Here is a 15085-nt window from a genome sequence, read left to right as displayed (position 1 = left end):
ATGTGGTCAACACTGCTGCACTAAGTACGTGTGCTGGCCAAAACAGAAATGCTATTTGATATAAGGGAATGGAGCAAAGTCAATAACCAATTTGAAGTGAATGATACATGTCCACCTTAATATATTTAACCTATGTGTTTCAGTAATTGCATGACTGTACATGAAATGTGACGCCAGGCCGGTGAGGTCTGATCCAGATCCGCTACGTGCCAGCATACACAACTTCCCTTATTCACTTTTAGGCTGAGCCGCAGTCTGCTCAGGAAACACCTGTCCTTGCTGAAATGATAACACCCAGTGGAAGCTTTGTTATTGCTGGCTGCAGCACAGAACATGTATTCAGGCTGTAAAAATCCCCTTCTGCTGCTGAAATAAAGGGGTTTATTTAAAGGGCACCTGTATGTGGCTCACATAGCAGGAGATGGAATAGTTGTGTGATAGTAATGGCATGTATTGCAATGGTGGAGTCCTCTAAGTCATAAATCCAAATCCTGGGCAAGGGCTGTATGGTTAATCTACATGCCCTTCCCCACCCTGCCTCCATGCAATGAGCATTGTGAAGCACCATAGGCTGGTATTTGCAATCAAATGCACATGGTGGGTTTGGGTGGCACGACAGTTCTTGATTTACCAACTGACACCGACCAACCAGTGGTCAGAGGGCTGCCATATCATACAGCAATGTAAATCTAATTATAGTTCCATCAACAGCGGGTTTCCTTCTGAATCTTTCCCTTCATTCCTATTTAAACCCCAGAATGGGCAAATTCTGGTAGATAAGTACATTTGAACAGTATATAGAAGAAAAATGGTGCACAGAATATCTATTTCTTGGGCCAAATGTACTTGTACGCTACATTACAGTTCATTTCCTTTCATGTTTGGATTAGGTCAATGTAATGGTCAATTTGGTATGACCAAGTGATACCTAAAGTAGAAAGAACAAGAGATGCCAGGCTACAATTCTTATCATCCCTGCATTAAAGTAGAAACCTTGGCACTGATTTATTTAAGTTCTCCAATGCTGGAGAGGATACACTTTCATCAGTGAAGCTAGGTGATCCAGCAAACCTGGAATGGATCTGGTCTAGGATTCAAAATATTTGCTTGCAAATAGCAAATGATTTTAGGAAATCTATTCCAGGTTTTGTGGATCACCCGCTTTAAATCAGGCCCCATGTATCTACATGAGAAATGGAACTTGTAGGGAGGGGGTCAGCGCTAGAGACATGTCCTAAAAACCATTATCTCATAGAGCTAGTACACTGGACTGATAAATCTTTTGCTGCTCCAGAACTACAGCCAAGCAATGGAAAGCAAAAGAGACTTCTGTATTCTGCTGTGGCCCCTAAGCAGAGCTCTCATCACCCTCCAAAGCAGAGTTTGTCAACCAGGGTTCCAAAGGTGGCTGGGAGTTCGTTGAGCAATGAGCAATGTGGACCTGTCTGGTTAGTTACTATTGACCCCAATGATCTTTTTGGCTATTTGTAAGGGTGACATTCTTCCCAATGGCCAGCAATGAAATTCTTATAATTGACCACCACACTAATGTACTGTGATCTGTGAATATTTACTCCTCATGATCATCATTAATAATGTTTGTAGAATCCAGCGAGCTATATGTTTCTTAGGTTACATCTGCAACTAGCTGTGCTACCCAAGAGCTTTCATTTGCTTTCATCTATGGCCCTGATGACGTAGTACTGCTTAGCCTAAAGAATGGAGTGTGACACCAACCCTAGAGCCCCAAAATGATAAATAAGTGTTGTCAGTGATCCTAATTTAAAATGTGGGTGTAAAAAATAACCCCAATAAAAAATTAAGCACTGGGGGAACAATGCTTACTCACTGGATTGCAAATATGGAGAAGCAGCGTTGCCCCCTTGGACTGTTAGGTCTACAAAGCACCTCTCCCCCCATCTCCATACCATATAGTAGGGTTGTGACCATTGAAGCCTTTTTTTGCAAACAGTCCACAATTTCAGAGTGTCAGCGGGGTGCAGGAATGCTCCTTGTTCCCCAGCACCCAGCACTGTTCATAGGGTGAAGTGCACTACTGATCACTCCATAGGACAAGAAAAGCATAGATCTGACCAGGCAGGGCAGAGAAATCAATGCAATGAGTGCATATCCGGGTACCCATTGGATATTTTTTGGACAGGTGTTTATTGCTGCCACTGCAAACCATTGAAAACAGGTGTAATTATTGCTCCCATTGAACACCCATGGAGGGGGAATATTATAACTCCCCTCCAAGGGGGATTAATATTGTTGCCACTAACACTAATAAAAAAGGGGGTATGTTGGGGTATGATTGCTGCTTCTGCTCCGGTCTGGATAATAACCCCTTACATGGGTATATCTGTGACTTCTGTACAGGGATAGGTTGGCAGTATGGCAGCGAGCGGAGGGGATGGAGCATCCCTCAAAAGGGGCTTATCCCCATTATATGGATTTCCCGTTTTCCTGGTTTTAATAAAATTGTGGCTCCAAAGCTGCATACACAAGCTAGATTATTGTCACTGGAGATAAAAAGCTGGGTTGGTCTGGGATAAAATGTGGGTACAGTGCTCCTCTGATGTCAATAACTAATCTGACTTGGCAGATGGATGGACGTCTGATTGGAAAGGCATCTGTGCACTTCAATGGAGGAGAGCACAATGGGGTGCCACTTGCTTGTCCCCCTGCCCCTTCATGGAACAGCAAAGTAATTACAATGCTACATTCTCCTGTCCCTGGAAATGATCTTTGGTGAAATCTGATGTCTATACAGGGCTTTTGTCATTTTACTTTAAAGATCAATTCTAAACTTGCTGGCCTCCCGCACCGGGCACCTGTGCCAGAAAACATTCTGCTGACTTGCTAAAACTCTGATTTGTGAGCGTTTGGTAAGCCAGCCGTTTGTTTTGTAAATTAAATCCTTCAACACCAAAGCCGCCGTCTGCAGGAAATATCAGAGCATAAAATAGGCGTGTGATGGTTCAATAACCCGGAGAAGCCTCCACCTGAAACTCCCTTTCCGGGACACCCCGAATGAGGCAATAAAAGGCACCTGTGCTCTGCTTTATTCTTCAATGCCTGGCACTGCAGCTGCTTGGAGTAACCAGAAATGCACCCTGTGTGCCCCTCTCTGAATTAGTTTCACCAAGTTAGTGGCCATGACTTACAATGCCCATTTTATGCCAGCCAATTGCAGGGCAATTTTGAACCAACTTCTGAATAAACTCCCCATCCCAACCAGTGACTGCGCAATAAAACTGTAGCAATAAACTAATGTTACCCATATGCCCTCTCTGCCTTTCAGTACATGGGCATATAGCTGGGTAAATTTCAGGCTGAGGACATCCAGTGGCAGGAATTACTGCAGGGGACAGCTGCAGATCCGTAGTAAGTATTGCTGGTAAAATAGATCCATCCAGATTCCTTTACTATTTTGCAAAAAAAGCAAACCACTTAATTGCTGGGTATACATATCAAAAATACTCTTTGATTGACCAACCAATTTTATGTTTTCGATATAAAATATTGCACAGTGTAGGGCTAGCTTAAAAAGCAGCATGGTAGCTCAGTGGTTAGCACTCCGGCCTTTGCAGCGCTAGGTCCCGGGTTTGAATCTCGGCCAGGACATTATCTGCATGGAGTTTGCAGGTTCTTCCTGTGTTTGGGTGGGGTTTCTCCAAGAACATGCAGTAAAGTTAATTGGCTTACCCTCCAAAAAAAATTGACCTAGGCTCTATTAATGACATATGACTGTGGTAGGGACATTAGATTGTGAACCCATATGAGGGACAGCTAGTAACATGACTATGGACTTTGTACAGCGCTGCCTAATATGATGGTGCTATATAAATACTGTATAATAATAAGAATTGATGAAATATTGATGTGTCCTATAGATGGCGCTCTGGTGTTCCCCAGGCAGCTGAGACCATGAAATATCTGTGATTTGCTGTTTTTTCTTTTATATTATAATTTTGCCTTTGTCTCAGCTGAATGAATTCCATGTCACACTAACACTATCATAATACGATGAAGGCTGGAAGGTGGGGGTGAACGCCAGCCAAGTGAATAAAACACTCCGTCTCATATACCTTGGCTGAGTATTGGAATAGAAGCTGCAGGATTTATATGTTTGTAGGTTGGAATAAAATGATAACTGAGCAATTTTGTACACCGAAGAATGAAGCCTTCGCCGCAAACTCAGCCATTAGAGAGATCGTTCATCTAAATGGTGACAGTGTGTAGGAAGGGTGCAGTCAAAATAAATGCCTAACTCTAACCAAAGATTTTTTAGTTTTCGGTTTGGAAAGAGTTGGATGATTTTTCAGGGTTTAAAGGCAGATATTTAGGGGTTATACTCTTGGTGGCATATTTTATACAAAAAAAAAAATGTAGCAAAACTCAGTCAGACAGATCAGTCTTGGTTGGAATGTTTTATTTAATTATGAGAATATACAGCCAACGCGTTTCAGGCTAAATACAGCTTCATCAGGGCTCTGAATAAAGATTATGTGGAGAGAACATATTATATTTAAAGAATTTGAAAAATGTAATTGCTATCTTATTTCTATGGTCATCTATACCAGCCTTTTTTGCCGGCACTGCTCCATATATCTACCACCATCAGGGGCTGGAGGCGGCTGCCCTTACGTCTTTTCTTCCCCCTCCACCATTGGAAAGGAGGATCAATCTTCAAGGAAAGTCACATGGATATTAAACAATTCCTGAAGACCGGTTCTCTTTTACTTTAAGCCTTTCTAAAGCATAATGTGTGCCTCTGTCCACCTACTGCGCCCATCATTAGGGGTTCCGAGTATCATGGTGCTGAGTTCCCAGGTATGCACACCTGATGTGCCCATTATGAGGGGGGTCCCGCGGTCCTTTTGCTGGGTTCCTAGTTTTGCCCACCTGCTGTGCCCATTATGAGGGGGCTCCCACTGTCTCTGTGCTAAGTTTCTAGTTCTGCTCACCTGCTGTGCCAATCATGAGGACACCCACTGTCCTTGTGACGGGTTCCCATGTCTGCCCATCTGCTGTGCCCATTATGAGGGGTTCCCAGTGACTTTATGCTGAATTCCTGGTTCTGCCCACTTGTTGTGCCTTTATGAGGGCACCCACTGTCCTTGTGTCAAGTTTCCATGTCTGCCCACCTGCTGTGCCCATTATGAGGGGCTCCCACTGACTTTATACTGAATTCCTGGTTCTGCCCACTTGTTGTGCCATTATGAGGGCACCCACTGTCCTTGTGCCGAGTTCCTGGTTCTGTCCTCCTGCTGTGCCCATTATGTGGAGCTCCCACCAGTCCTTATTGGGAAACAGTGCAGAAAAAGAGAACAGAAACCCCCAAAACCCTCAGATGGACAAGAACAGAGTCAGGAATTATGGACAGCAGATCTCACTGATGGATCATCCACATTTTTTATTTGTAACATTTATTTTTTCTTTATTGACATGTTATAAAACTTCAAGGGTTTTATATTGTCTCGATTGGTGCACCATGGTGTAAAATAAGAATATTAGCAGCATACATTGATAGTGACAACCTACAGGAGAATAAATGATAGTTCTATGATCCTCCAAATGGATACAGTTGCCCCAGTAGGGCAGTTATATAGAATACACACGCAGCAATTATTGGTTGCAGTATGGCCCCCACCAAAAAAGGTCCATCGTTATCATTCCCCATACATCCCTAACAAAAAATCTCTTCTTAGATTGTCACAACCACCAGCATAAAATCCCCCTTCCCAGGCAAAAACTCATCAACAACTCCACCACATCCCAACTAACAAAATACTCTTTCCCCAGCACAATTATTTTTATTACACAGGATTTATATAGCACCAACATATTATGCAGCGCTGTACAGTCATACAGTCTACAGTCTTGTCCCTAGCTGTCCCACATGTCCCTGCCATAATCAAATGTCATTACCACAGTAATTAACCTAACTTTTTAGTATTTGGGAGGAAACCCATTCAAACACGGGGAGAACCAGAAAACACCATGCAGATAATGTCCTGGCATGAGATTTGAACCTGGGACCCAGCGCTAAAAAGACCAGAGTGCTAACCACTGAGCCACCATGTATCCCCCCTACCACTACCACTACTACCTATGCCAGCATGTTCCTTCATTTCAGCAGCACCTGGTTGAGTGAAGTTTTGCCAATGTGACACCTAAGCTTGTTGCCACCTCTGCAACTTCTGAAAGGGCTGCCAGGGATGGCACTGCAAAGCCGTGGCACAAATCAATGCAGTTCTGTAATCATTTTTAGGGGGCATTTTCTAAATGCAAGAAGTAATCCCTTACATTTATCCTTTCCAGTATATGGTACAGCAGAGCTCAGAATAGAAATCAGAGAGGCAGCACTGAGAGTTGTACTGCATGTTGATAGAAGGAGGGAGCAGAGTTTCTGGCTCAAGCTATGGGAGGGAGAAGACTCTTGCCATAGACAGGATTGCGATATGCGGCACTACTGTGTAAATCTCAGGTTTGAATGGACAGAAATACAAATCTTTCTATGGATAAAACCCCCTATATGTATTTTTACACATTTACTCCCTTACACTAAAAACACAAAATACACAGCGGGTAAAACCATTATTTCTTTTTTTTCAATGTAAATTTATGTTGGAGTCAGCAAATGTTTCCAGATTTCAGTAGCAGAGTTTTGGGCAGCGGTAGGAGAATAGAATCTGGCTCTCGTTCTGCGCGCACCATTTAAGTAGGACGCAGGAAGCCGGCACCTCATTGGTTTATTGTTCCCTCCTCGCAGGGAGGCCGGAGACATTTTACAACTCCTGAAACAGCTTGTAATGAAATCGGCGCAGGGGGGGAACGCCGCTCATGCTGGGCAGAGAATTTGAGAAAAAAAGGACTTTGCCACTTGTTATTTAGTAGCGGTACAGGTGGCCCGGGATCCGATTTGGAAAATTAAAAGGAATGGATTCACCGCCGGAATAATCCGCCGCTTGTGGGATAGATAAAGAATGTCCATGAATTTGTAAAATGTGATTGTGCCAAGCTGCTGGATGAAACCTTTGAATAAGGAAGGAATATTATGTACTAAAGAAAATACGGGCATTGGGAACTCCCAACAAGTCCGCTAAATACTGGCACAGATCACTACATGCTACCAGCACAAATACCCGAGCTCTGTCCTTGTATTATTTTCCTGCACGTTGGAAATCAGGCTGAGAGTGTCTCCAATATCTGTAGTGAGATCCTTGTGCTGAGTTCCTGGGTCTGTACCCCTGCTGTGCCCAATATGAGTGGTTCCTACCATCCCAGTGCCCAGGTTTGTACACCTGTTGTGCCCATTAAAAGATGTTCCCACATCCAGGGTCTACACACTCACTGGGCCCATTATAAGGACTACTATTATCCCTGCACTGAGTTCCCAGGTCTGTACCCCTGCTGTGACCATTTTGAGGGGCTCCCATGATCCCTGTGCACCTACTGTGCCCATTACAAGAGGCTCCCACTACAACCGTGATGAGTTCCTAGGTCTGTTGGCCTGCTGTGCTTGTTACGAGGAGCTTCCACCATTCTTGAACTAAGCTCTTGGTTCTGCACACCTACTGTGCCCACTGAGTTCCTGAATCTACACTACTACTTCACCCGCTCTGAGGGGCTCCCATGATTCTTACACAAAGTTTCCAGGTCTACACACCTTCTGTGCCTATCACCCCACTAAGAGACTCCTCCACCACTGTGCCGAGTTAATGGGTCTGCACAATTGCTGTGCCAATATGAAGTATTCACACCATCCCCAAGCAGAGTTCCACATTTTAAGGGACTTTCACGATCCTTGCACTGAGTTCCCAGATATGTACACCTGATGTGCCCATTATGAATGGTTCCTATCATCCCTACACAGAGTTCTCCAGTCTTTACCCCTGCTTTGCCAGTTCTAAAGGGCTACTATGGTCCCTGCAACAAGTTCCCTGGCCTGCACACCTTTACAAGAGGCTTCCACCATCAATGCACTGAGTTCCCAGTTCTTACCCCCCACTGTGCCCGTTTAGAGGGGCTCCCATGATCCTTGCACCAAGTTCCCAGGTCTACATACCTACAAGGGTTCCAGGGTCTGTAGACCTGCTGTGTCCGGTATGAGGAGCTCCCACCATCCCTGAATTGGATTTATTATTTATTTTAATGAAAAATTTATTAGGAGGGGCTGGGATACACAAAAGTAAGTTGGTGGCCAGGAGCAATGCCAGAAACCATGGCAGGTTAGGTCTCACTGCAGGGGTAACCCAGACATATTAGGACTGTGTAATGGAAGCAGTGGGAGCAACACACCATAAAAAAAAAGTTCAAAAAACAAAAAGTTTCATTAGTTCAAACTAAAGTAGTAAAGAGCACTAACGCGTTTCGATGGCTAAACCACTCCATGGATTCATACATAGGGTGGGTCTAGAGTACAGTCATGGCAGCAGGAGGAAGTCATGTGATCAAGATTGCAGGGGATACTTTAATGGCAAAAACTTTAAAAGAAAATTAAAAGTTGTCCTTTTTGTTGTGACGTGTCTCACATACTTAGGAGGTCACGTGTCATCTTTTACAACATGTAACAACACAACATCCTCCCTGGAACTTCAGACTCGCCTGTCCGCCACCACACGCAGCAAATCCCTGCAAAAACAATTAGCGCTCCTTCCAGGAGATCCGGCATGAAGTCAGACGCCTTCTGAATCAGCACTTCTGGCACGGAGTGATTTTATGTCTGTGACTCTCACAAACTCCCAATCATGAGAAGATCCCAGCGTTCTGCCAACATCTCACCGCCTGCATGGCGCATGTCATAAAAACCTGACCCGCCAGGCACAAATGCTTCTGTTTTACACCTTTCTAGCTGCAGTCCTGCGGGAGGGTATTTTATCTTGTTGGGCTCAGCACATTACAACCCTTTAATTTTATTCTGATGGCTGAAGTTCTCCCCGCTGTGATATTAAACGCATAAGGGAAACATCTTTTATAATCAGAAATCATTAGGCTGCCAACTTTCGTATTTGTTTTAGGGGCCACTCTTACGCATTATCGGCTGTGGTGGTAATGTCATTGCTATGGGCGTTAAAGGTTTAGGTAGAAACGTAGGCCAAGGTGAAAAAAAAGCAGCACACGGGACATTTCCCAATCTACCGCAGCTGATCTATTGTTATTTCTATACAATGTGTGTCTTCTGTGCATATAATGCTTTAGTATACATTGCACTGTGCATTATATGCTGTGCTATACATGGTATACTCCAACCTGGTTTACTGTCTACACTGTGTGTTATATTATTTATTTCATAGTTCACTTCTATACACTGTGCTATACATTACTTTATATACTCAACATGACAACTCTTTGTACATTATGCTATACATTATATACCTCACTTCAATCCATTCTGTATACTTTGCTTTACATTACTGTATATACTCCACATCCCCACCTTCTGTACACTGTGCTATACATTACTATATATTATCTGTGCAATACATTATATACCCCATATCATTATTGTACACTGTGATATACATTATTTACTCCCCATCACTCCACTGCTATTTATCATATACTCTACATTGTTTCACTCTATACGTCGAGCTTTACATTATATATATACTCCACAAAGTTCCATTCAGTACACTGTGCTTTACATTACTTTATATACTCAACACCCCTCCACCTTGAACACTGTGCTATACATTATATACTCCACATTGCTCTACTTTGAACACTGTGCTATTTATTGCACCTGAAAGCTCTCTAAGACTGGAGAGAACAGACCATCATGGGAAAACCTGGGAGATCCAGCAAACCTGAAATTGATCTGGTCCAGGACTGAAAAAGACTGAATTTTCCAACTAATAAGAAAGCATATTTAAGAATTCCATTCAGGTTTAGTGGATCACCCCGGTTCTCATGATAGTCTATATTTTCCACTCTTAGAGAGCTTTATTAAATCAAGCCCATTAGATACACATCACTCTACCTTGTTTCCTGTGCTGTACAATATATACTCATGTATTGCTTGTTTTGTACAACTGAGCTACCGGTCATTATATATTCCACATCACTGCCCTCTGAACACTGTGTTATACATTCTATGCTCTCTATTGCTCTTCTCTGTACATTGTGATGTACTTTATATACTCTACATCATTCTACAATGTACACTGTGCTATACGTTACATTGTTCACTTTTATGGTAATGCAAACTGTCTTGAAACAAGACAAAATCAATTGAGAAGGAGGTCATCTGCAGGTCAAATGCACCTGTTAATTTTTAATTGAGCTCAGAAGATTCCTGAACTGATCCTTTGACATGAGCCCAAAAGCTGTTTCCAGGAAGTTACTATTTTGCAGTCTGTGCACTACGGGTGAGGAGATTGAGCAAATGCTTTCCCTTGTCTGCAGCAGACTAATGACATCTCAGTCACCATACTGCAGCTCAAATTGTAAATTTACATGACAGGTCCACTTTTATTGCTATATTTCTGGCACAACATATGCAGCACACATGAAATGAATATCTTTGGACGTCTCAGAAGTCGGGATGAATAAACGTTAAATCCGCCACTCACAGGAGCTGATAAATACAACAAGAAAAATACTCCGAGCTCACAAGGGGGAATTTCCCCTCCACCGCCGCCCTGCTGAATGTTTTCCTAATCTGTTTGTATGGATGGCGACTTGAGAGCTCCCAGGCGCGCTGTTAGCTGGCGATCTGCCGTCAGTGACAAGCGCACCATCTGGAAGGGTGGAGGGGCGGATGGCACATCTGGAGGTCTACGATCTGTTTTTATCGCATTTAATGGCAGCACATTAATGGCCTGTTAATGCCATCAAATACAAATGCAGAACAGAATTTGAAATAAACTATGGAAGCGCGGATTGCGGCTTCCTTGTGTGATTAAAGGCACTGGATAAGACAGTATTTCCCAACCAGGGTTCCTCAAGCAATGAGAAGTTTGCCCATCTCAGGTCAGTTTAAAGTCTGGTGCCATTCCGGGACCCTATATTGTCCCAGCACGGAGGAAGTGCAAAGCAGCGGCATCTTCTTCTGTCTTCTCCATTCTTCTGGATGTGGCTCATTCAAGAACAAACACACTATATAACAAAGGATTGTCAGAGCACCCAGGGCAGACATAGAGACGTGCAAAATGTGCCACTGCACAAGGGCCCATGACCCCTCTCAGCAAACAGGAGGCCATTTCAAGTTATTCCAGCAGGGGGGCCAAAATTAGTTCTGCAAAGTCCACTGTTGGCTACATTTGCCCCTACAGAGCACCAAGGGTCACCGGAGCACCATGGGTCACCCAAGCACAAAGCGTCACCGGAGCGCAAAGGGTCATAAGAAGTTTCAGGATCACTGGAGCACAGAGCAGAATCATTCAAAGGTTCAGAGGAGCCCAAGGATACCTGGAAACTGCACTGGAGGGCTGGGCACTAGTGAATTGCCATGCTGCTCAAATGCCAAGTAATGTGACCAATCCTGAGAAATGTCACCACATTGGTTGTGGCACCAGAACTCCAGCCAAGACTTGGCATTGGATCCCAACTGCAACATAGTCAAGGTGAACTCTGGATGTCTTTGCCTTATCCTGGCAGAACTATGTTTTTACTGCCATGATGCCAACCCTGGGGTGAGGGTCTTGCATTGCCCCCAGGAGGCACCTTCAGTATAATCAGATATAATATAAAGAACACTTCTAGCACTGATTTAGATGCATGTCCTGCTGGAACAACACAGCCCAAATACTAATAAAGGAATTGGACCTAAGTGCCTCCAATAAAACATTAGTTCCTGCTGGCAAAGCTGCCACCACACATCACCTCTCTGTGCAATGTGCTTTTTATTCTCCAAATATTGATAGAGACCTCAGAAAGCAAATGTCACCTCTATCAAATGCAACCACAGCGATATCATAATGTATGTTCATCCCTCCCATTTACTTGTGCCAACCTACCCAGCACTTTTGGGCAACAAAACCCAAAGCAAGATGGCGTCTGCAGGGCGATCCACATTCCGATACATGAAATGTGCAACCCGTGCTTGTGTTTTGAATGTAGACACGACTTACCAGTGCACAGGATCCACTTTTCCATCTTCACGCACGTTTGATAACAGCAAATTGAAATGTAAATTGAAGAGAGAGAGGAAAGTGTAATTGTCTATAATGGTGACTGCAGCTATCTGGAAAAATAATCTGCCAGATTTTTCTTTATTTAATAAAAAAGCAAATAGAATTGGAGGGGTTTAACTCTTGTGTGGTGTATGAGAAGCAGGCGTGCAGGGTTTGCCAGGGTGATATTCTGGATTTGGAATGATGTCCATGGGCTGGGTACTCTGCTGTGTCTGGGGAACTCTGTGTTCCCAACTCTGCCCAGCAATCAGAATTCATAGGAGAACTTCTTTATGTTATTTGTTTCCTTTTATGAAAAACGCAGCAAGAAGAGTGAACCGAATTGTTGAGTGGCACACATATGCCAGGCATAAAGGAACCCGGGGGTTGGTTCTGTCTTATCCTGTATATATGGACTGTACTACTTCTCTTGTCCTGTACCCTGGGTGTAATTCTCAGTATCTGTTCTTATTCTGTATGTATGGATATTTTTATTGTAAAAACAAACAAAATATAATACAACATAACATATCACAATATTTACAATATTATGTACAAAACACTTCTAAAATAAATCACATCACATCAAAGAAACAATAAAATCAGAATGTTTTCCTGGAACAGAATTCAGAGATTCTGATCATTCCACAATTCAGCGTTTTCCTGATCTCTAATGATTTGATCCATCTGAGCTCAGACATAATGAAATCTATCACCAGGAACAAACAATTTATTGCACATGGCCACCTTGCATGCCAGGGATAATATTTCACCACAGATATAATGATATAGATTGTTTCTCGGTTTACATTGGGAATTGTTTGGGGGACCCCATATGCCTTGTCTGAGTAAACTTTAGGTCTTCCCCCCACTCCTTCATAGACCTGTATGTATGGACCTTGCACAGTACTACTTCTCTTGTCCTGTATGCTGTGTATAGTTCTCAGTATCTCTGTGTATAGTTCTCAGTAATTCTTTGTATCTATTCGTATTCTGTATGCATGGACTCTGCTCAGTACTACTTCTTGTTCTTTACACTGCAGTACTACTTCTCTTGTCCCGTACCCCGGGTGTAATTCTTTGTATCTATTCCTATTCTGTATGTATGGACTCTGCTCAGTACCACTTCTCTTGTCCTGTACCCCGGGTGTAATTCTCAGTATCTGTTCTTATTCTGTATGTATGGACTCTGCTCAGTACCACTTCTCTTGTCCTGTACCCCGGGTGTAAATCTCTGTGTTGACATAACATTGGTGTCACTTACCGTACTGGCAGCGTGGCCCCTGAAATCCGGATGGACAGACGCAGCGCTGGGATGATCCCTCCACACAATTCCCACCATTGAAGCAAATTCCGGCATTGCAGGCAGCTGGAAGAGAAAAGAGCAGAATTCAGAGCTTTACCCTCTCTGTGCTCTGAGGTCATTGCAGTTCCCGTCCGGGATTTTTCCTGCCAGTGCCACAGCTGTCAGAGGATGCGTGTTTATGGCACTCTGACATTGCAGGCCAGATTTTGAAAATGCGTGTCACCTGGCTGCCTCTACAAATACCCTGACATGGGAAAATGGGCAGAGATTTGGTCAGAATTCCTGATCCACTTGACTGTCCGGGAGCAGAACCCAAAAATGTGAAAGCAAAGGATCCACATGATGGACTGACAGCTAGAATTTCTAGGAGGCGCTAAGCAATCATAGCCACCCTAGGTGCCTTTAAGTGGCATTGTCACAAGGTAAGTATGCAAGCTGCCATTGGTGGCCTTCTGAAGGAAATGCTATTTCCCTGGCTGTGTTTGCCAGCTGTTCCAGAATTCCTTCTATATATTCTTTTTCAGGGTCAGCAATCCAAATCAAAGCATCAGCATGACAGCCAGGGAACTAGCATTCTCAATAGGAATTTACAGAAATGGCAGCCACCATGACCGAGTTCCTTTAAGTCTTTATATGGGCAGCCATTGCTAAAAATGCTAATTTTCTGGCCCTGTCTTCTATATCACAAGCATGCTGGGAATACGAAAAGTTAAGAAAAATTCTGAATGTCTATCATTACTTAGTATTTATATATCGTCAACATATTATGCAGCGCTGTACAAAGTCCATAATCATGTGACAAGCTGTCCCTCAAAGAAGCTCACAATCTAATGTCGCACTATAGACATATATCATTACCACAGTGTAAGGTCAATTTGGGGAGAAGCCAAATAAACTAAACAGATGTATTTGGAATGTGGGAGGAAACCCAAACAATCACGAGGAGAACCTGCAAACTCCATGCAGATAGTGTCCTGGCCGGGATTCGAACCTGGGACCTAGCTCTGCATAGGCCAGAGTGCTAACCACTGATGTACTAGAATTTAATGTACAATGCTGCTTAATATGTTGGTGCTATGGTTAATTAATAATAATAATAATTTTCTAGGTCTGTCCAAGCATTGAAGCTAAAGAATCAACATGCCAAAAACAATTTTCAGATGTGAAAACATGACAGCATGCTGGGACTTCTGGTTCCCAAACCTCTAGAAGACTGCAGGCTGGCCATACCCGACCCGCAGCACAGCAGCTTCCCTCCCTCCTGAATCTGCAGCTTCACTTGTAAAGCAATCATGTTTTTTTTCTCTGCCATGAATCCGTAGAGTGGTTGCAGAATATATTAGTCTGCCTAATCCCTATGACATATCATCTTGCACCGAGACAATGGACGCAGTGTGCTGCTCGCTCCCCAGCGCCGCGGATTACCTGCGCATGCTTTCCATTATTTTATACATTTTCTGCTAAGCTGGATCACACTGACTGCATTTAAGAAAAAAAAAATTACCCAGCCATCATATCTGTTTGTTCTGAGACCCAAAAAAAGTCTCAAATGAGCAAAATGTTACAGTTGTCACCAGAACAGGAAATAAGGTGACACCTAAAGGGGGGGGGTTAACTTTTTGAAAAGATCCTCTTCTGTACATCATTTGTTTTAATT

General features: G+C 43.3%; 1 protein-coding gene across 1 annotated transcript in view; it reads right to left on the bottom strand.

Moving 5' to 3' along the window:
* MEGF6 (multiple EGF like domains 6) overlaps positions 1-15085 on the bottom strand; it is a 166643-nt gene that overhangs the window by 126427 nt on the left and 25131 nt on the right. Inside the window, exon 3 of the mRNA XM_072425317.1 lies at positions 13387-13491. Coding sequence (XP_072281418.1) covers positions 13387-13491 — 105 coding nt within the window. The remainder of the gene's footprint in view (positions 1-13386; positions 13492-15085) is intronic.

This window comes from Pyxicephalus adspersus, chromosome 11 (genome assembly GCF_032062135.1).
Source record: "Pyxicephalus adspersus chromosome 11, UCB_Pads_2.0, whole genome shotgun sequence".
NCBI lineage: Eukaryota > Metazoa > Chordata > Amphibia > Anura > Pyxicephalidae > Pyxicephalus > Pyxicephalus adspersus.
This window is presented reverse-complemented; position numbering and strand designations above follow the sequence as displayed.